Source organism: Gadus chalcogrammus, chromosome 9 (assembly GCF_026213295.1).
Source record: "Gadus chalcogrammus isolate NIFS_2021 chromosome 9, NIFS_Gcha_1.0, whole genome shotgun sequence".
In the NCBI taxonomy this organism is placed as follows: Eukaryota; Metazoa; Chordata; class Actinopteri; order Gadiformes; family Gadidae; genus Gadus; species Gadus chalcogrammus.
The window spans coordinates 1460147-1480621 of NC_079420.1; the positions used below are offsets into that span (position 1 = coordinate 1460147).

A 20475-nucleotide genomic window follows, 5' to 3' on the forward strand; every position below is an offset into this window, starting at 1 on the left:
TCTTTCACCTCAACATAACAGACACAGCGGTAACAATCTATTCAAATATAATCGCCACATTCGTGTATTTATTGAAACCGGTGAGTAGAAGTTAAGTGACTTGGTAAAGGGTTAACATTAGACGAACGCTGAACCACCCAGCTCAGTCTTATTGTGCTCACTAATTCCCACGTGCCTCCTTGATGCAATGCGAGTTCCCCTCGGCGACCCAGGGGGGCTATTGACCTGCTCCAGCTCATTACTCTGATCAGATCAAACACACGTTACCTCCAACCCCCCCCCCCCGCTGGGCCCGTCTGCGTGTCTCTCTCCGGGTCGGGTCTCGGTAGCCCTCCTGACTCACCCCCCTCCCAGGAACCCCAGCGTGAGTCTCAGGTTGACGCTGCTTCCAACGCACTTTGTCCTGGGCTTTGGTCACGCACAGAACGGAGGCGCGCCGTGCGCACCACCTGACCTGCAGAGCATCCCGTGAGCCGATGTGGCGCCAAGAAAAACCCCAGCGCATAATGGCCCCCTTATGCCAGGGGATAAAGGGCCAACGTAGGTGCCCTCTTGTGCTCGTCCTCTTGTGCAATGGGGCCGACGGGGTTGCATCACCCAGGGGGATTTGCAAGGCTACAGAAGGGAAGGGGAAAGTGTGGACTGTCTGTGTTTTAGTGCAGGCTCCTGTTGGAAGCATTATCCTTTATGGACTCAATTCTCAAAAATGACTGATCTATTCAACAAGGAATTCCCATTCACCTTATAAGGACTCACCTCCTCTTAATGGGATGGATGTGCTTTACCGTGAGCAGTGTGCAGCCATGTCAGCGAGACACGCTGCGATCGGCGTCTCACATTGTGATGCGCTTTGGTGCGGGCAGCGTTGTGGTGGTGGTCTCGATGTGCTGATTGAAACAATGTTATCCCTGTCTGATGGACAGGACCGATGGCTGCCGTACAGCGCACACACACACACACACACACACACACACACACACACACACACACACACACACACACACACACACACACACACACACACACACACACACACACACACACACACACACACACACACACAGTGCACTGTATCAGAGCCACTGCACACACATGAGTCAGGCCAATGGCAATATGCAATTTTTTTTTTTTATATATATACAGCATGTTTCCTTATTTTGGTTAAGCGGAGTTTTGTGTATCGCTATAATGAATAAACAATGAGCATTTTCAAGCAGTCTAAAATATTCATCCTTCTATGTAACACAAAGCTGTACAAGTAGAACATTACAGACTTGGCAGAATAATTTAACTTTGGCATTCTCCTTTTTGCCATCTCAGTTCTCGATACAATGCAGCAGTGCGTCACCTCAGGCTATTGTTCCCATGATCTATGAACTAGGACCAGCTTTTTTACAGCCTTGGTTGGATTTCCTTGAAGGAGACACAGATATCCTTGTAGCGTTAAGGTTAAGGGCTGTGCGGAGTCATGGGGGGAACGCTGGAGATCCCCTGATTACATGCTCGTCATTCCCGTTCGCAGAAACGATGACGCTGAACCTGGGATTGGTGAATAACATTTTGAGGTTTTGCATGATGTTGGTTGTTCTTATTCATAACATAACTATACGTATTCTATAATTGTGGATTTGGCCTAAAGAATATTTCTTGATGAAAGAGTGTCACAGTTGGTTTTTTTGGTTTTCATTTTAAAACAGAAATTTCACAGTAACAAACCGTGCACTACAAATGCTGTCATAAATAAAAAAAAATTAACAGATAGAAAGAAACAACTACAAAACGTTACAATACTACAACAGTTTTTATAAAAATATCACTTTGTTTACCCACACATATAATACCATGATAGTCATACAAAAGTCAAACATGCCCCAACTGGGCCTAGATTGAGCATGCTGCATCTCCTGTACAGATTCAATAAATATTTACAGATATTCAACATGAATGCGTCTCACATTACTAACAGTTTTACCATCCAATCGTTTCATAGGTGACAGATAATGTTTATAAGATGACCCCTGTGCTGACTTAACTCAGTGCAACTGGAGGGAAGGTCACCGGTCTCACTGAATATAATTATGAAATGGGTATTATTCAGTTAATATGTAACTTTAAGATGTGCTCGAAAAGCTTAACCTTTTCAATTTCTTTCTCTTTTGAAGTTTGCTCTTTCAGAATGTGAACCATTATATTCTGTCTTTGTTTCACTTCAGTTATCAACCGTTCTGAGACTGGCCCATAATACCGCTGCCTACCTACCCTGAACCCGCCCAGATCACCTGCCCCGCCCCTCCGCTGCCCTCCTTGCCCTCTCCACCTCCTTCACGTGGTGCCTCCTGTTCCTGCTCTTCTTCAACTCCTGGATGTGCTTCCATTTACCCGCCCCCATGCCCCGCCCCCGGGCCTTGATTGGCTGCTTCTTCACCAGCAGCGTGGCGCAGTACTCCTCCAACGAGCCCACGGGCGAGTTCATCACCCGCAGGTAGTCCTTGTAGCGCTGCCGAGACTCCGCCCCGCTGCGTGGCTCCGCCCCCGGGTCCTCGCCCGGCCTGGGCCGTCCGTCCAGGTGCCCGTGCGGCACCAGCCGCAGCGCGAGCCGCAGGAGGGTGCGCGTGAAGTGGGCGCGCTCCTCGGCCACGCAGGAGTACAGCCCGGCGTCGGCCGGCCGCAGCGAGCGGATGAGGAGGCCCCGGTCCGTGTGCACCACGCGCTCGTCTGGTACCACCTACAGGGGCCGCACGGCGGGGCAACGACAACAGAGCCTGGCGTCAGCACACAGAAATAATGCATGAGGCGTAGCCACAGAGGGCGTGGCCGCAGGGGGCGCGGCGGAGGCACCGTGTCGGGTGAACGACCCCCGGAATAACCCCCCCCCCCCCCCCCGGAACCACCGCCGCCGACCGCCGCAGTAACCAGCCCAAAGAGCTCGCTGTCGGGCTGAAACCTTCAGTCGATCGGAGCGGCAGATCAATGAGCTCCATGTCCTCCACCCTAACCCTACGAGCCCCCCCCCCCCACCGTGGCGTGCGTTCACGTGGCGTGTGTTTTCATGGCTGATTTGAGGCCGAGGTGTGAAACCAGATAAGCGCAGAGAGGTGGAGGTTGTTGAGCGGCGTTGAGGTGTTTAGAGGCATGGGTCACTGTTTCAGTGTTAAGCTTTGGCAAAGAAAAGGCACATCACTCCATGCATGCGATAGGTGCTCTTGGGGGGTCTGCACGATTGTCTACCATGTGTGTGTGAGGTTTGGCTCGGGGGTGAGGAGAGGGTTAACGTTTATGATCTTCTCGGCTCCGTGCACATGCACATCGCCCGCGATTTATCAGGTGTCATCGGATGATGTCAGGAACTGAAAAAACACAGCTGGGTTCACATGGTCATTATAGTGAACATGCGTGTCTGTGTGTGCGTTTGTGTGTATGGGTGTGCGTGTCTTTGTGTGCGTGGTTGTGTGATGATGTGCCAATGGCCGCAGGCTCCGATAGCAGGAACCCCAGCTCACATGAATCTATGACAGCCTGTTCTTCCACTCAAAGCACACAAAACACAAACACACACGTCGATGGACCAACAACCAGTAGGCATCTAAAAGAGAAGTGTCTTGTGAAACATCTCAAGACAATAGAAAAACTTAAAATACCTCATGAAATAACCACGCGATAATCTGCATGGTTCTTTGCGTTCGGTTTCAAATATTCTCTGTCCAAAATGAGTGCATCTGTGAATACACTGCACAGTTAAACATTCAACCATTCTGCCCAGCTGGCGCGACTTGGTGTGCCCGCGTGTGCGTGTGTGCGTGCGTGTCTGCTTGCGTGTGTGTGTGTGTGTGTGCGTGCGTGCGTGCGTGCGTGCGTGTGTGCACAAGCACCACAGGAGACCACAGAGACTTGCTAAGTAGTTTACAGGGATACGAATCAAAGCCTGCCGATGCGTTAATCCCGGAGAGGCGGGTACTTCCTCGCACACCGGACAAAGTTTGGATGGATCCAAACGGAAAAGTAAGGACGCGAGAGAGGCTGAAGTCACAGCTGCCGGTGCACGGATCACACATCCAATCACATGGCAGAGAACGAAGTGCAGAGTTTTCTCTTCTAAATAATGGTGGTTATATATTCTTGACATTTCGTTTGACCAGAGTTGTTTCTGAGGTCTGGCGGTCTTAGAGACATTTCCTCCCAGACCCACCTTCAGGGATGAGGCCTGGCTCTGTGAGATCTTAGATGCTTACATCTATAACCGCACACGCAGACACACACACCAACAACATTCTTGTAAAACACCAATGTGAAAAATCCCCAACTTTATTAGTATGTGGAGTGAATCCAAACTCTTTTAAACTAAAATAAAGAGGTTGGGTGTCATTACATGGACACAAGTGACCCATAAAAATGTGATATATAGCAGACATTGGATCCCATTTCGGTTTTTATTGTGTATTTCCATTCTATTAGACACAGATGATGGATTTAGATTCAAATTGAATGCCATATTGTTCTCATTATGAGCCTTTTATTACCTCCCTGGGCATGGGGAGGTACTACAAAAGTCAAACTCACAATCTTACCCAAATCACACTGTGTGATTTGGGGTGTGTGTGTGTGCGCGTGTGCGTCTGATCAAGAAAGAGAGATTAATAAAGTTAAAAAGATCTCTAGTTCAGTGCTTCAGAGCAGAGTTTTACAAGATAAGAGACATTGTAGACATTGTGTGCATGCGAGTGTGTGTGAGTGTGTGCATGTGTGTGTGTGGAGAGGATGAGGAATGTAGGCAAAGGAAATGCAGGTGCCACAGCAGCTGGAGAGAGGTGTTTTAAATCCAAACCAGTTAGGGGCCGGACAATATGAGGGAGGGAGAGGACGGCGAGTCAGACGGAAAATAGACAGAGACAGAGAGAGAGAGAGAGAGAGAGAGAGAGAGAGAGAGAGAGAGAGAGAGAGAGAGAGACAAACAAGACATAGAGAGACAGAGACACAGAGATGTGGAAAGACAGACCGACAGTAAGATAGCCAGACAGAAACAAAGTAATAAGGAAACAGGAAGTGAGGACGGAAGGAAAATAAGGACATCACCTGTACCAATACGCCTGTAGAACCGACCCTGAGCTCTGCCTTAACCTCCCATTAAAAATACAAACTCAGCCAGAATGAAGTGCATTACTCGCTGTTCAGCGATCCAGTAAACATCCTGCTAATACGAACCAGACCCCATGGGGTGCCTGAATTAAAAAGAAAGGAAGAAATAACAAAAGACTTTTGTTTTTTGACACTACAAAGGTCGTACATAAATAACACTACTTAATTACCAAGTGGTCTATCATATATTTTCTGTAAAATAAACGTAAATCCTTATAACCATTGTTGTGTCCGCTGGCTAATGCGTTCAAAGCAGTGGATATTTGTTTACTCTGCTTTAAGGGAGAAAGGGAAATGTTTGCGTTACTCTCCTTTGTCAATCAGTACAGCTGTGTACATATGGCGGGACCCTCAAACAAACAAATAGCCTCTTGTGTTCATACCCTAAAAGACATCTGACCCTAGATAGTTCTGTTGTATGATTGTTCACTGTGGGGGAAACACACACGGATACACACACATGCATGGACATGCACACACACGGACATACCATCACACACACACAAACTTGAACACATGCATGGACATACCACACACACGCACACGCACACACACACACGCACACACTGTGGGTTTCCCGCCTGCGACAGAACACGTGAGTGTTTGGCAGCCACTGCACCTGTCGCTTTGTTTACACCTGGCCCCGAGAGACAACCCAGGAGCCCGGGGGGGGGGGTAGGATGGTGACCAGCAAAGAGCTCCGGAAATGGTGAACTATGTCCAGTAAAGAGTCACCAGAAGAATGGCTGACCCCCCCCCCCACAGGGAAACAAAATAGCACCATACACCCCAAGGCCTCAGCTCTACTGCCTCCTAGAGACACCTATTGTACGTCTACCTTTCCCATGTCACTAAACCACACACACGTCTGCTAAATCAACGCAGGCCCCACCGGGTGAGGTCGTCTGGACTCAGTCACTCCTCACCTCCATGCAGCAGACCCACTGCTGATAAACATCGGCCATGGCTTCCCTCAGCCAGGAAATTAAAGTCATGAACATTTGTGCGGCGCAACGTAACCGTCCTGTTCCACAATGTTAAAACAACGTCAGGGTTGTGATGCCACATGTGGCTTGATGACAGCACTGAGCGGCGCTGTAGAGGATACAATGCCCAAAGAGTTAACCAGCTAACACAACACGGCCTTGTAATCGGCATTGTAGCGGAGCCAGCCGCGATTTTGCGGCGAGATAACACGTCTTGGGACGCAGAGACCGAATCTACGGCTGATTTGCATCTTTTGATCCCATGTGATTTGTTTTTATTTGGATTTTTATCACTTCAAGGAGTTTTGCTGAAGTCACCGATGAAAGAAAACAAATATGTCTTGGCTTGTCCGCAATCCAATAAAGGAAAAGGTTCAGGCAACAACTGGCCAGGCTTGATTTAACACACAGCCAAGCTTTGTGTTAAATCAATGATTGTGCTTAGATGCATATGTGTTTAGAGCAGAAACCAGAATGAGATTCAAAGGGAGGCAAAATATGGAACCCCTGTTTTGTTTATGTCACAAAAAGCCCATAACACCTTGTAGGATTTGTTTGTTAAAGCCTTAACTATTGATTTAGATATCTGATTCTGACTGTTTTTTTTGCACTTAATCCAAGAGTAGTGAAAGGACAGAAAGCAAACTGGGGAAAGTTTGGACAAATGAATGATGAAAGAGGGTTTTAGTGCGTTTGTGTGTGCACGCGTGTGCACGTGTATGCACGTGTGTGGTGCATGAGTGACTGTCTGGCTTAGTGGTGCATAGGTGAGTGCGCAGCTCGGAGTGCATGGGAGCACGTGCCGGCATCGGGCGAGTGTTCTCTGACCTGGTCTCGGTGCTCCACGCCCGGTCTCTGGATGTACCAGCGGATCTGTGCCTGCTGGGATTTAGGGATACACTCCAGGAAAGTGGAGTTGTTCTGCACCCCAAATAGAACTCTCTCCTCCGCCAGTCCCCCGCCTGTGGAAAGACGAAGCACCAGAAAGCATGAGGCCGTCAAAAGAAGCTGTTAGCGGCGACCGTCTGAACGGAAGGGGATCATGTTCGCTGGCGAGGGTGTCGTACCGTCCGCCGAGTCCCAGCACTGGCTGGCCGGGTCGCCGTGCTTAACGTCCTGTCTCCGGGCCCGCCTGGGTGTGGGTTTCAGAACCAGAGGAGAGGTTTGGGTTCAGAGGTCGACAGGGATACGAGTGGCAGGCGGACTCAGAGAGGCTCTGCAGGCGCTAGCTCTTGGGAGGTTGTTAGCAGGAGTTATTTTAAGCTGTGATTTATGTCCTTCCGCCGCTTATTGACAACAAACCATTTCTCTTGCTGTATTTATCTTTTCGGACACGTTTCAGCACCAGCTGAATAGTGGTACTTACACCACCAAAAAAAAGAAGGTAAATGATGGAATCAAACCAAAGCCAATCTCTTATTGTTGTTGTGTTATTCCAACCCATTTAGTTTGGTCGCTCCTCACTCATCATTTTGCCGGCCTGCTGCTCATATGAAGCCCATGCTCACCGACAGAACGGAGATCAGGTTTCAAAGGGCCCACTGGGCTAGAAGCAGACCTCCTCTAAACAGTACATAACAGCGCTTACAGAACAGACCAACCCAAAAATAGATATACATCAATTCAAAATGATAACTTTCATTTTTGGCCAAGAGCACAAAAAGGCAATCTAGAAGTTTAAAATGAATTCTGAAATACAAACATTAATATGATGATAACTACCGGTACTCATATCAGCGTTAGTAACCCTAATAACCCCAACGGTTGTCTGTTGTCATAAATGTCAAATGTATAAAATGTATATTATATGAATGTTCTTTATGTGCCTACGACGAGAATTCAAGATGAGAAATGACAGAAGGATACTGTGAAACAGGAGGGCACAACTAATAAACTAACTAAACTAAACTAGTACTGCCATGGTGAAGCCCCCATACGTCCACCAGGGTTCGAGACGACCACAGCGGGTTCAGTACCCCGCTACGTGTAGGGTACGTGTAGGGTTTGTGTAGGGTGCGTGTAGGGTGCGTGTGGGCCTGCGCGTTCACCTCTTGGCCGCGGGGACGTAGCGGGAGCAGGTGGTCCCATCCCAGGCGCAGTATGGGTCCCGGGCCAGGCAGCACTCGGAGCAGCCCTGCCCGTACAGCGGACACCTGCTGAGGGACACCTGGGCCAGGCCCTCACTGGAGCCCACGTACAGCTGCTGCTATGGAGACACACGCACACACACACACACACACACACAGGCACACACACACACACACACACACACACACTCAACACCTCGAATGGACGGGAACTTCTTGAGAGTTCGTTCTCTCCAGTCGGGGAAAGGACTCGACTGTGGGGCCATTCGATCCTTAATGTTAAAAAAAAGTGCTGATATTGATTGTGCTTTGTTACGGTGGGTTGGTCTCTGTTCACCACGATACGGGAATATATCCTTCAGGCAGCGTGACACAAGAGACGACGCTTCTCCAAGCACGATAGGAATAACAAGCTGCCTCGCAACCATGTTGTTTCTAAGCATAACAGGAGCCCTGAACCAACTCAGCACCTCTCCAAAGCCCCGCTAATGGTTAAAGGGTTGGTGGAATTTTTAGGAGGGCATCCATTTAAATAGATCTGCTGTGACTCGCTTTCAGCAGATTCCAAAAACAAAACTTCAAGAAAATGTCCAAAACATCATAGCAGGAAGAGTGAGGATTTAGAGGGTAGTAAAACAAACGTGCACAAACTCTCACACGCGCTCACACAGGGTTGAAGATGAAGGAACTGAGTGATTGGAAGTGAAAGGTCTACTGAAGCCCGTGACCCCCACATAATGAGTGTTGGTCAGCAGGGGGGGGGGGGGGGGGGGAGAAAAAGAGCGGGGGAAACTGGATAAAAACATCATGAAGGGACCAAGTAAAGGGTCTGTATGATCTCCAAGACATATACCCAGCACACACAAAAAAGGAGTGCGTGCGTGTGCGTGTGCGTGTGCGTGTGTGTGTGTGTGTCGTCTAACCTGTTTGAATGACATTTCCATGCTCAGGATGGGAGTTGGAACCTAGAAAGGTAAACACAAACCAACATCAACCCATTACCTCCTCAGCCAATAAACAACCGGGCTGAGCTTCAGCAGGGCCTGCTCTGAGGGACGGCAGGCCCCCGCTCTGAGGGACGGCAGGCCCCCGCCCGCCTCAACAAGACGGATGAGGCTGTTGCTGAACAGTCCACAGAGGAACACACCGAATCCGCCCCGTTTCTCCTTCTTTTTGAGAGACATTTCATGAATATTTGAGTCTTTGATGAGGATTCGGGGCAGCGCTGAGCAGCTGGTTCCGTCTATCAGAACACAATGTTGTTGACTGCAGAGAACATGTTCAGCGTGCGTGTCTGTGTGTGGGTTGTGGCTCATCTGTGGGAGACGTGTGTGTGTGTGTGTGTGGTTCGCTGTGTGAGTCTCTTTATATTTGTATGTGTGAGATGTGTCTGTGTACGTGTTCGTGTACGTGTGTCTGTGTGTCTGTGTGTATTTGTGTGTGTAGGTGTGTCTGTGTGTGTCTGTTGTTGCCTGTATCTCTGAGATGTGTGTTTGTCCATGTGTGAGATGTGTGTGATTACTCTCCTGCGAGACCTGTGTGTATATCCACGTACGTGTGTGTGTGTTTGCGCGTGTGTGTGTGTGTGTGTGTGTGTGTGTGTGTGTGTGTGTGTGTGAGACACAGTGTGCGTGTGAAACAGACATGTGTGTACACGTGTGAATTCTCATTACGGCACCTGGAACACTTGCAGCTCCTCGAGCACCACTTCCTCCCTGGACCAATTCTCCTGAGCGATGCTCACCACCTTCAACACCGAACCAGCATCTGAGACCGCCAGACAGACAGACAGACAGACAGACAGTCAGACAGACAGACAGTCAGACAGACAGACAGTCAGACAGACGCGGTGAGAAGCACACAGGAAGGCCGGCGAGATGAGCAACAACCGCACAGCCGGTTTGATTCAAAACAGTGTTGACAAATGAATGAACCTCGAGGCGGTCTGCTGGTTCTTTCAACTTTGTTTCGGTTATCAGGCGGCCTTGTACATGCAAAACCCTTTGAATAAGAACAATCCTTCCATGGATTGTCACGTTCTACTGCAGACTCCGAAAACTGGATTTAAAAACAGGATCGTCGTGATCAGTAATAAAGGATAATCATCACTAAATCGTCTCTTAAAATCGTTGATTTATGCTGCTTCCAGTTTAATCACAAGGAAGTCTTTGGCTGGCACACAGACACAGGGGATCGAATGGTAATATAGTGTCCTCTGCTGGTACATTCTGGAACTGCAATTGGAAAGAATTCGAACAAAAACGTTTCAAACTTTTCATTGACATGTTCATTAAAATTGCAACTGTGTTTGGGCATGAGTGTGTGTCCGTGTGGGGGGGGGGTAAGGATGTGTGTGTTTGTGTGTGTGTGTGTGTGTGTGTGTGTGTGTGTGTGTGTGTGTGCGGGCGTGTGTGTGTGTGTGTGTGTGTGTGTGTGTGTGTGTGTGTGTGTGTGTGTGTGTGTATTTGTGCGGGCGTGTGTGTGCACTTGTGCGTGCACGGGCGTGTGCGTATGCATGCGTGTGCATGTGCGGTTCCTTGACATGGCGTTCACGTGTGCCTCACCTGTTCCGAGGAACATGACCTCGTACTGGCCGTCCTCAGCGGAGACGCGGTCCACCACGATCTGCGTGAGCGTGTACTCGGCGCGCACCAGCTGGAAAACGGGCCGGCCGTTCAGCGGGAGCACCGAGCCGTGCATCAGCGGGTGGAAGCGCACGAAGCTGACCACCTCGTCGGGGAAGTCCTTGGTGGTCTTGATCTTCGCGTCGTACGTCTTGCTGGGGCACTGAGGGGTCGGGGAGGGGGAGAGGGTGCTGATCTCGTAAGGGTCCTCTTTAACTGAGCGCTTTCTGGAAGTTATTGTTAGCATTTTGGGTTTCATTCGCGTTAATGCACGTTCCCAGTCGTCGGGTTACTCTTCTTAAAGTCGGGTAAATGGAAATTCAAATTGACAGTTGACTCGGCAACCGTGGAGAACGTCGCCCTCTTGTGTCACGCTGCAGAGTTGCAGGGAAATGCATGTTAAATAAAAAATACATGGGACACACTCCCCCACCCCCCCCCCCCCCCCCGGAAGAATCTGCACTAAATGTGAAACGTTAAGTGAATATGTATCTATGCTATGAACGATAAGCCAATCTATCATACAATATTGGTATATAAAGTTTATATGAACGTATGACTCTTTGTCTGCTTGCCTCGCATCCGGATGGTAACACACACACACACACACACACACACACACACACACACACACACACACTAACCGTCCCGGGGCGTGGGTAGGGGATCCTGCCCTCGTATTCGACCCAGCGGTGGTCGGGGCCCTCCTTGTGGGCGTAGGGCCCGTTGAACACGGCCCTGATGTCCGCCATGCTGTACACACACACCGCTGAGCCCCGGAAGATGGAGCTGGAGAGGAGAGCGAGGGGGGGGGGGGGGGGGGGGGGGGGGGGGGGGGAGGGGTTTAGGGGAGATCCAACACAGAGCAGTGGTGTAATGGCCCTTACACACCAACCAGATTATCGGTCGACAGTCGGACGATAAACTGGTTGGAAAGATCACCGACGGCTTTGACGACGGCCGATCACGCAGCACACACCATACAGACTCAGGTCACCGAAGACCGATACTCTGTTTGGTGTGTCAGGGCCTGAAGAGAGACACCGGGGTGGGGCTGAACTCACCTGGAGGTGGTGAAGACTCCGTACACCACGGGGTTCTTATCGTCTCTGGTTGGAAGCATGAAGATGTCCTCTGTATATTTAAAAAGACACAATAAAGATACATCACCGAAATATAAAACGGTCCTCTGCTTAAAAGGAAATCTGAAATAAAAATGGAAATTCCCTCTGTGAGTTAGACTGTTGATGAGTGGCCAGGCAGTCCATGTAAAACCGATAAGGCTGTTTGCCAGGTTTATGGATTCATAGGACACCACAGCCTTGCCAATGGCACCGCGGGGTAAACAAATATCCAGTGAGACCAAAAATGAAAGCTGGCTGCTGTACAGGTAAGAGCCCACCTGCCCATTGTGTTGGCTACTTCACACGCCAGGGAGAGTGCACGGACGGAGAGATAGAGATCAAAACACAACAGAACTGAAGCAAGCAAAGTGGTGTGTGTTTGTGTCCATGTGTCTCACAGCATTGCATGTGGTTTGAGGTAGCTGCTTTTGCCTGTGTGCATTCCTGTGTGTGTTGTTGTTGTTGTTGTGTGTGCGTGCGTGCGTGACTTACGGAGCTCATCAAAGTGTGTGTCTACTCCGTCAGGCCCAGGAATGGAGCACACCAGTCTGGCTTTGAGGAAGGTGGTCCATTTGTTGGTCAGACTCCGCAGCCCACCCACGTCATTCTATGAACCCAACAACAACAAACCGTGTGTAACTGCTGCACTGTCTCGCTTCCCTAATGGCAACGGTAATCCTCAGAGCTATTACACTAGCAAAACACATTGTGACCCCAGTTAGTGTAATGGGATCAATACATTCGAGGACAAACCCTTCCAGACCGGCCTCTACTCTCAGCACTGAAATAAACGGATGGATCGCGTGCCCTAAAGATGCAAGTTATTTAAATAACAACAATTGCTGAACATCTTGCGAACATACCACTAACCTGAAAACAATGAAACACAAACACGCAATATGAAACCAAGGGATAGAAAATGGAGAAACGATCAAATAATAATGTGAACAGATTAATGAAAGAGAACTCGGACATCAAACAAGAGTCCCCATTAATAATGCATTTGCTGCGGTTTGCATGTGAATGGCTTGTTTGAAGTGGCAACCTTTGATGGGAGGGGGGGCTAGGACAAGAGCACTTCAGCCCAGGCCTTTGTCTTGCCGGAGAGACGGAAACGTAAACCTCCTTATTAACATGGACAGGTGGACTAACCCAACAACAGAAAAGGGAGCAGACCTTTATGGGTCAACAAGAGCAAAGCTAAGTGTGCGCCTGAGAAAAGCAAACCCGCAAAGCACTTAACGAGCCTTGCTTCCCCACGACGAGGGGCTTCAAACGACCCCACCGAGGTCCTGCTCTCCCGGTGGAGGAGCGTCTCACAGTGACAGAGCGAGGCCGACAGTGAGGGGGAGAGTTTGAGACGGACCCAGCAGTAGAATAGCTGTGGAAGCGCTTTATAGTCTACATTGCAGCTTACCCCCAGGTCATAAATGCTCTGAAAGCTTTTTAACTGAGAATTTAGCAACGGGTCTCTGAATGCTTTGAAGGCACGACTGTTTGGGATAGTTTTAAGTGTCTTTGCTTCTTTCCTCTTTTAGATGCCGTCTATCCATGCTATAATAACACGACTTACTCAACTGCAGTCATATAGATTCTGGTTGTGAAGATGCTCTGTGAAATGTTTAATCAAATGTTGCTTATGTGACTGGGAAGATCCTACTACACATAATTGTGTAATAATTTATTTAAGGGAGCAGCAATAAATTAATTATTCTTTATTTTGTCGGTGGATCATTCATTTAATAATCTTTGTGAGGTATTCGTTGTATTCACGTGTGCACCAACATCCAGAGCATTCTATCTCAGTATCTATCCTAACGGCTCTCAGTGGAGCTGGGGAGCCATCCCTAGATGAAGGAGGAGTGCATCTTGATTTACCCTGCGGACAGCAGGATGCATCTGAACACAGGAAGCCCTCTCCCAGTGGGTCATAAAACCCATCTGCACTGGCCCACACAGCAAGGATCTGCTTAATCAGATGTATGACTTCCACATACCCAGTCAGACATTTGGTCATCCCCCCATGCTTGGTCTTACTCAAGTGTTCCTCGGCTCGAGATCCATCTTATCGATGCTATACAGCAATAGCAAGGACGCTATGGCTAACACTCACTGTTTCCTCATTTATTTTGTGTCACATTCTCAATTGAGACCTCACCTTGCAGACGCGCGCCACGCGGGACAGAATGCTTTTGTCCTTGCCCTCCCGGGAGACTTCGCGGAAGAAAAAGTAGATCTTATCGTCGTCCGGGTTGTGGGTGTCGGACATGGGATGAGCCGATATGAAGCTGGCCTCTGAAGATATTGACATTAGGAGAAAATGGCCCCGGTGAAACCAGCAATAAAGCACTTCAGACCAATGCACACTCTTCACACAAACAAACACAAAAACACCATCGATGGCCTCTGTGGAAAGCGACAAGCATAATAAATCTTTGGGAAAGGCATACGTATACAAAATGACCCCGACGGGGAGGTGTGTGGGGGGGGGGGGGGGGGGGGGGGGGGCGTCCGTTGAGCTAAGTGTTGCGGTGACATTATATCAACATTAGCTCAACCCTTGGAGGCCGGGGCCAGACACCCCAGGGTGGGTCCCTGACTGGGGCTGCAGTGTTCACCGGGTCACTGGTAATGCACGGGGAACAGGGGCGACCGGTGCATACCGAGGTCACATCAACAGGTTCCCAGCGGGCCCGCACATAAACAAACAAACAAACACGCATGCATCTTGACATTCAATTCAACACACACACACACACACACACACACACACAGAAACTCTTCATAACAGACACACACGCATCCATACACACACTCAATGTAATCGTCATAACAGGCAAGCACACACACACACACACACACGGCCACACACACACAATGCCACACACACACTCGGCCACACAGAAACCAACATACATACACACAGACAGCCTTTCCGTCGTCTGGAGAAGAAAAACCGTACGACACAAGGCAAGCCACAAAGCGAAAAAAAAGACAGAAGGAGACGGAAGAAAATAAAGGAGAGTGAGGGAGACAGCCAGGAGACATAAGGACTACAATATGTCACAGAAGCAGTGCGTGTGCGAGTGTGTGTGTGTGTGTGTGACTCAGTGAAATGTGGAGCCCATGTGTCAGGAGTTAAATCTCAGTGACAACTGTTGATCCTCTGCAGCCCATCACGGGCAATAAAGCTGTCTGGTCAGCAGGCGTGTGTACACAAGCAGAAGAACGCGGCGCGTGCATTAGTACGTGATTGAATGTGCCTGCACGTGAGCCCGTATTCCTGTGTTGCATTGTCACTAATTGTACTGTTTTCGCTTCGCTTGTTTATGGGAATTAAACTCAATGCCGTGGACACGGCCCAAAAAACTGATGGGTGGCGCCGGGCAGCACTATAGCGTTTCATTGGCTGTTTAAACACCGTACTTTATCACTGCATTACTTTTTATGCCTCTACTATCCCCTACAATCTTCTTATTTATTCCTAATAGGTGTACGTCCCTCGATGACTAGTCCAGGGCACTGCCTTTATATCACGCAGTAAATTACCCCGTAGTTATGGCCCTTATTTTACTGTGGCGTTCCAATAAAAGTTCCCTTTTCCATTAAATGAATCAATGAGTTCCTTTTCCGCACGGCTGGAATGTCCAAACCCACACATAGTCCCTTGTGTTAGGCAGAGTTTAGGTATACGACGATTAGGAGGAAAAACTTAAGAGCATAACAAGTTGTGACAGCACTTAGCTGGCTGGTGAGTGTTTGACAGTGTGTGTGTGTGTGTGTGTGTGTGTGCGTACGTGTTTGTAGGGGTTACCATTGATCCAGTAGTCCTCGGAGATCTCAGTGCGTATGTAGTTCTGGTCGGGCGGTGGGCCCAGGGAGCGAGTGAAGGTGGTGTCTTTGCCCAGGAAGTCTGAAGCCGTGCCTGCATACAGGTACTGGTCTAGAACAGGTTCATCAGAGTCAATATGAGCGACAGAACCATGGCTGTCTATTTTTGAACTATTTTGTTATTGTGTTCAGATTCAGCAAAAATGTAGAAAGAAACCCTTGTCCAAGTAGTGTATGATTAATGATCACATTTTTGGTTGAAGAACCATGCTTGTATATATTTGACTTCACTGGCTTACCTTATTCAAAACATAACAAATATGAAAACTACACACACACATACACAATCCACTCCATATGTTTATACTTCTTTGCCAAACTCTTTTTATTAATTTTCAATTTTGCTGTTAAAACAAGCATATGTTTCCCTCTTGTGCAAGGAGAGCAAATCATGACGGAAAGACGATTGTTAGAAACAGATTCACTCAAACATCTGTGGGGATATGCACAGATTATTGTTTATTTAGAGCATGTGTGCTTGCAGGATCTAGATATGTAATAAAGACATAGAGCATCCATCTCTCACGTTAGTAACTGTCTCACCTGTAAGGACTGAGGTGAATGGTTGCCGGGGATCAAAAGGACATTTTAATCTTCCCGATTCAAACGAGCTGGGGAGCAGCTGGAACACCCCGCTCTGAAATACAGCGACCGCACTGGTATCACATCCATGAACACATGATGCCCAAATCATTGTTCACTCCTGTTCATGTAACATGCTAGCTTTGTGAAACCATCCAGGAAGGAATCATGCTTGAGTTTCACAATAAATCTCAGTCAGGCTGGGAAGCGATTGAGTTCCATTTATGGGCAAGGGCTTGTTCAAAAAACGTCAGCCGATCAGATCACATTACTGTGAGACTCTTTATCCCCTAGCTCTTGGCATATCCAGTGCAAACTAAAGCAAAAGCAGATTCTCCTCCTCTGAGAAAGCATTCCGTGCACATTTCTGTTAATCTTTACACATTGTTATTTAGTCTATATCAGACAAAATGGCTTTGCTCCATCGATTGCTACACCTCCCTAGGCCCAGCCAAAGGGAGGTGTGGCCATGCTAGTCTCTGGCGCTCCTTGCCTCGTTATTAACTGAAACTCCCTCTCCAAAGTGCCTGATTGGTCCGGTAATTTTTTGGAGGGATAGACTTTCCACCGGATCGAGATCGAGATCACACTCGGAGAGAAACACAATGTGACCTCGGATGGTCTCACAAGGCTAGTAGCAGGCTACCATGCTATCATATATACCTCTCTGTGGCCGGTGAGCTCACAAGGCTAGCTGCAGGCTACCATGCTATCATATATACCTCTCTGTGGCCGGTGAGCTCGATGAAGGCACAGGTGGGGTGGAAGGCTCCGGTGCCACAGGCGTACACGTGCGTGTGGTTGTAGTTGTGGAGCACCCGGACAAAGTTAGCACACTCCAGCTGGGTTCAGAGGTCAAAGGGGAGGGAAAGTAGGGGACGGGGGGGGGGGGGGGGGGGGATTGATGCATGTAGATCCATTCAAAAACAAAGTGGGATCCATCAAATCAAATGTTGTTGTGTTTTCTTCTTTAGACTTACATTTACATTTTTCCCAGCCAGTTTGCACATCTTCACTCTGTCAAGAGAAGCAGGCCAGACGATCTGAGGATAGACAAAAGCAGGGTAAAGAATGACCCACGGCGTACTGCCATGTGGTTCCTTTGAACTAAAATAAATCACATACTTTGTGTAAGAACCATTCTGATCCAGGGCTTTGGAGAGGTGATCAATGGCATTAGCTTGGTGGTGGATACTGTCGTTATGAACGCCTCTGGTTCAGAGGTGGAACACATCAGAGTGACCACGCTAGAATGGACCTTGAACAGACCGCTCCATGTCCACATGTGTTATAACAGGCTTATGTGCTTAGCATGTTTCCCCACAAATCCCACCATGGAGAGCCATCGCCTTCGCTATTTATGGGTCAACAGAGCCTCGGCACACACCACCCGGGTCTCGTGGTGCTGGAGGCTTGCATGCCGCAAAGGGCCATTCACAGCACCTCGATGTATCGATGGAGTACAGTGAGTGGCGCTCAGGAGCACTTTGGCGTGAGGTAGACTTCTGAATCAAAGCATTTTTTCCACATTATACAATAGAGAGGGCTTATGGTCAATACTTTGGCCTGGAAGGAATGATCACCCCATCATTACTGGATGATACCGGCTTTTGTCTCCATCGTACTACACTACTCACACTACTCTGTATATAATGGTCGATGTTTCAACAACTGATGTTGGTGGTTTCCCTTGAATGGCCACCGGAGAGAGTACAGAAGGGCAACACTTTAAGAGCTGGAAGTGAGAGTTAAACCAACAAGATAAAGATCCACTTAATACAAAGTCGTCTGCTCGCGGATCAACCACAGCTGCGTAAACACAGTCCGACTGCCCAAACCTTAACACATGTCGCCCGTGGCTTTTAGTGTGCTGACATTGGAGTGCATTTGGGGGTACGCGTTGTGCATCTTTTTGCATACATAAATGCAGTTATCTATGCCGTGTCTGTGGGCCAGCGTAAGCTCTTAACATGTGATTACAGTGAGCGGCAGCACACAGGTCTGTGGGACACAGCGCATTCCATCTTTGCAGTGCACCAGGCAGCAGTAACGGAGAAATACCTCGCATGACCTCTGACAGGTATGCAAGGATGAGGAGATAAGGCAGGTAATGAGGACGTGTTCGCGGAGCACGGTGTGAGGGCGTGCCGACGTCTCCAGTGACTCCGAGCATGCGTCTGGTTGTCTGAGGATGGGAGTAATTATTGTGCGTGTGTGTATATTATGGTCCACAGAGTACTCCGCTCCACTCTCTTCCTGCATATTCCCCTTCTGCCGAGGGTGCAAGGGGTCTTGAGACTTATCTAAACATCTCCAAGTATAGATAAACACCCTCCCCCCCCTTGACAGAGCACGAGCAGTCGTAGTCGCAGTGGTAACCTTCTTTTTGGCGCATGTTTAAGACGGTAACACTTTGTGAAGCAGGGTACGATACCTTTCGGGGGGCTCTGGAGAGGTTGTCGGGGTCAAGGAGATAGACGTGATCCCTGGCCCCCAGTAGAAGGCGACCCTTCTCCTCGTCCAACAGCAGTGTGTGGGAGTGGAGGCCCCCAGAGGCCCCCATAAACACAGACACACTGCCACTCTGCACCAGCTCTGAGAGGAGGGCCACAGGGGGAGAAGTGCATTTAGAGCTAATTTCATATTTGTTCAATTATTATTATTCATTCATTCTGAGGGAGCATTTTGCAATCGCTCACAATTTCTATTCTCAAATAGTGTGTAGTAGTAGTAGTAGTATCATTTAAAATTGGTTACGTCTGTGCAGGAAATAAGCTCCATAAGAGCGTGATCTTTTATTCAATGGGATGTGAGAATCCTAGCAAGTAATCAGCTGAAGCATCACAACGGGAACTCAGGAAAATAATAGACAACATAATAAAATAGAGCTGTTTACAACAGCGCCATTGGCAAGTACATTGCCTGTTATGAGCCTGACTAGGAGGGTGAAATATCCTTATCCCGGCTGTATCGAGCATGGGTCAGTACAGAAGCATTCCCAGAGTAAACACTGGCCTGATGCGCAGGCGACAGCCAGTGGGAGTCTCTCTGAAAGGATTGACTTTGTGATTACCCTCTCCGTGTGAGGGATTGCGGGAGGTTGCTAACCTTCACTGTTTGAACTCCCCGGACCGCTTCTAGTCAGTGGCCCACGCACGGCACTTTAATGCCTCCTTCTATACACACACCCCGTGCTCTCATCTTCACCTCTGTGCACTCTTACACACATTGAAAGACGGCACATGGACCCACACACACAGTTAGACAACGAATGTTTTCAGAGACCCACACAAAGACACAAACTCACATATATGCCTGCATCTAAAATGCCCCCAAAGACCAAGAACCACACACACACACACACACACACACACACACACACACACACACACACACACACACACACACACACACACACACACACACACACACACACACACACACACACACACACACACACACCCTTTGCCCCTCTCTCTCTCTAAAGCCAGAGCTAAACCTCACAGAGAGATTAGCGATGCTAGCCTTTGGCTAACGCTAATCTGTTCTGTAAACACACAGCACTGTGAGCCCATTGAAAAGGCATTGGTTAGCTTTTAAAGCTTAGCATAAGACTCCACACCTTTCACTGGAGAGCACAGCCTGCAACAGCTCCTTTCAACAAGTCTTGGTCGTTAGCTTCAAGGATAAAGCACTGGAGCACTTTAATCGTCACATTTATTTGATTTAGAGAGCTCAGGCAGGCGTGCAGTCAGTAGGTTTAATTCGGAATCAATAAACGATTGATTCCGATTTTTGCAATGTGATACTGTGTTGTATCAGACAGACCGCCTTGTGCAAGTGAAGAGATCGGTTCTCAATTCCACTTTGTCTGACTAGTGAAACTTTAATGTATTTCTGCAACAACACACGTTGATGATTCACTTTATGCCCCATCAAGTACGCTCATGAAAAGCAACATATTATCTATATAAAGATCTATTCTAGCTCTGCTTCCACCCATTCATCAATCACAGTCAACTGACTTCCTTGCAGCAGAAATCCAAAA

General features: G+C 48.5%; 1 protein-coding gene across 1 annotated transcript in view; it reads right to left on the bottom strand.

The window, feature by feature from the left end:
- Positions 1 to 1044: 1044 nt before the first annotated feature.
- The window catches only part of sema3d (sema domain, immunoglobulin domain (Ig), short basic domain, secreted, (semaphorin) 3D), a 28527-nt gene continuing 9096 nt past the window's right edge, over positions 1045 to 20475 (bottom strand). The window contains exons 3-18 of the mRNA XM_056598145.1: positions 18862 to 19022; positions 17408 to 17470; positions 17150 to 17269; positions 16389 to 16482; positions 15769 to 15897; positions 14113 to 14249; positions 12447 to 12561; positions 11895 to 11964; positions 11475 to 11619; positions 10771 to 10993; positions 9885 to 9973; positions 9130 to 9171; positions 8168 to 8325; positions 7187 to 7251; positions 6948 to 7081; positions 1045 to 2725 (exon numbers count right to left, since the gene is read on the bottom strand). Of these exons, the coding sequence (XP_056454120.1) occupies positions 2276 to 2725; positions 6948 to 7081; positions 7187 to 7251; positions 8168 to 8325; positions 9130 to 9171; positions 9885 to 9973; positions 10771 to 10993; positions 11475 to 11619; positions 11895 to 11964; positions 12447 to 12561; positions 14113 to 14249; positions 15769 to 15897; positions 16389 to 16482; positions 17150 to 17269; positions 17408 to 17470; positions 18862 to 19022 (2195 nt within the window). The 3' untranslated portion in view covers positions 1045 to 2275. The remainder of the gene's footprint in view (positions 2726 to 6947; positions 7082 to 7186; positions 7252 to 8167; positions 8326 to 9129; positions 9172 to 9884; positions 9974 to 10770; positions 10994 to 11474; positions 11620 to 11894; positions 11965 to 12446; positions 12562 to 14112; positions 14250 to 15768; positions 15898 to 16388; positions 16483 to 17149; positions 17270 to 17407; positions 17471 to 18861; positions 19023 to 20475) is intronic.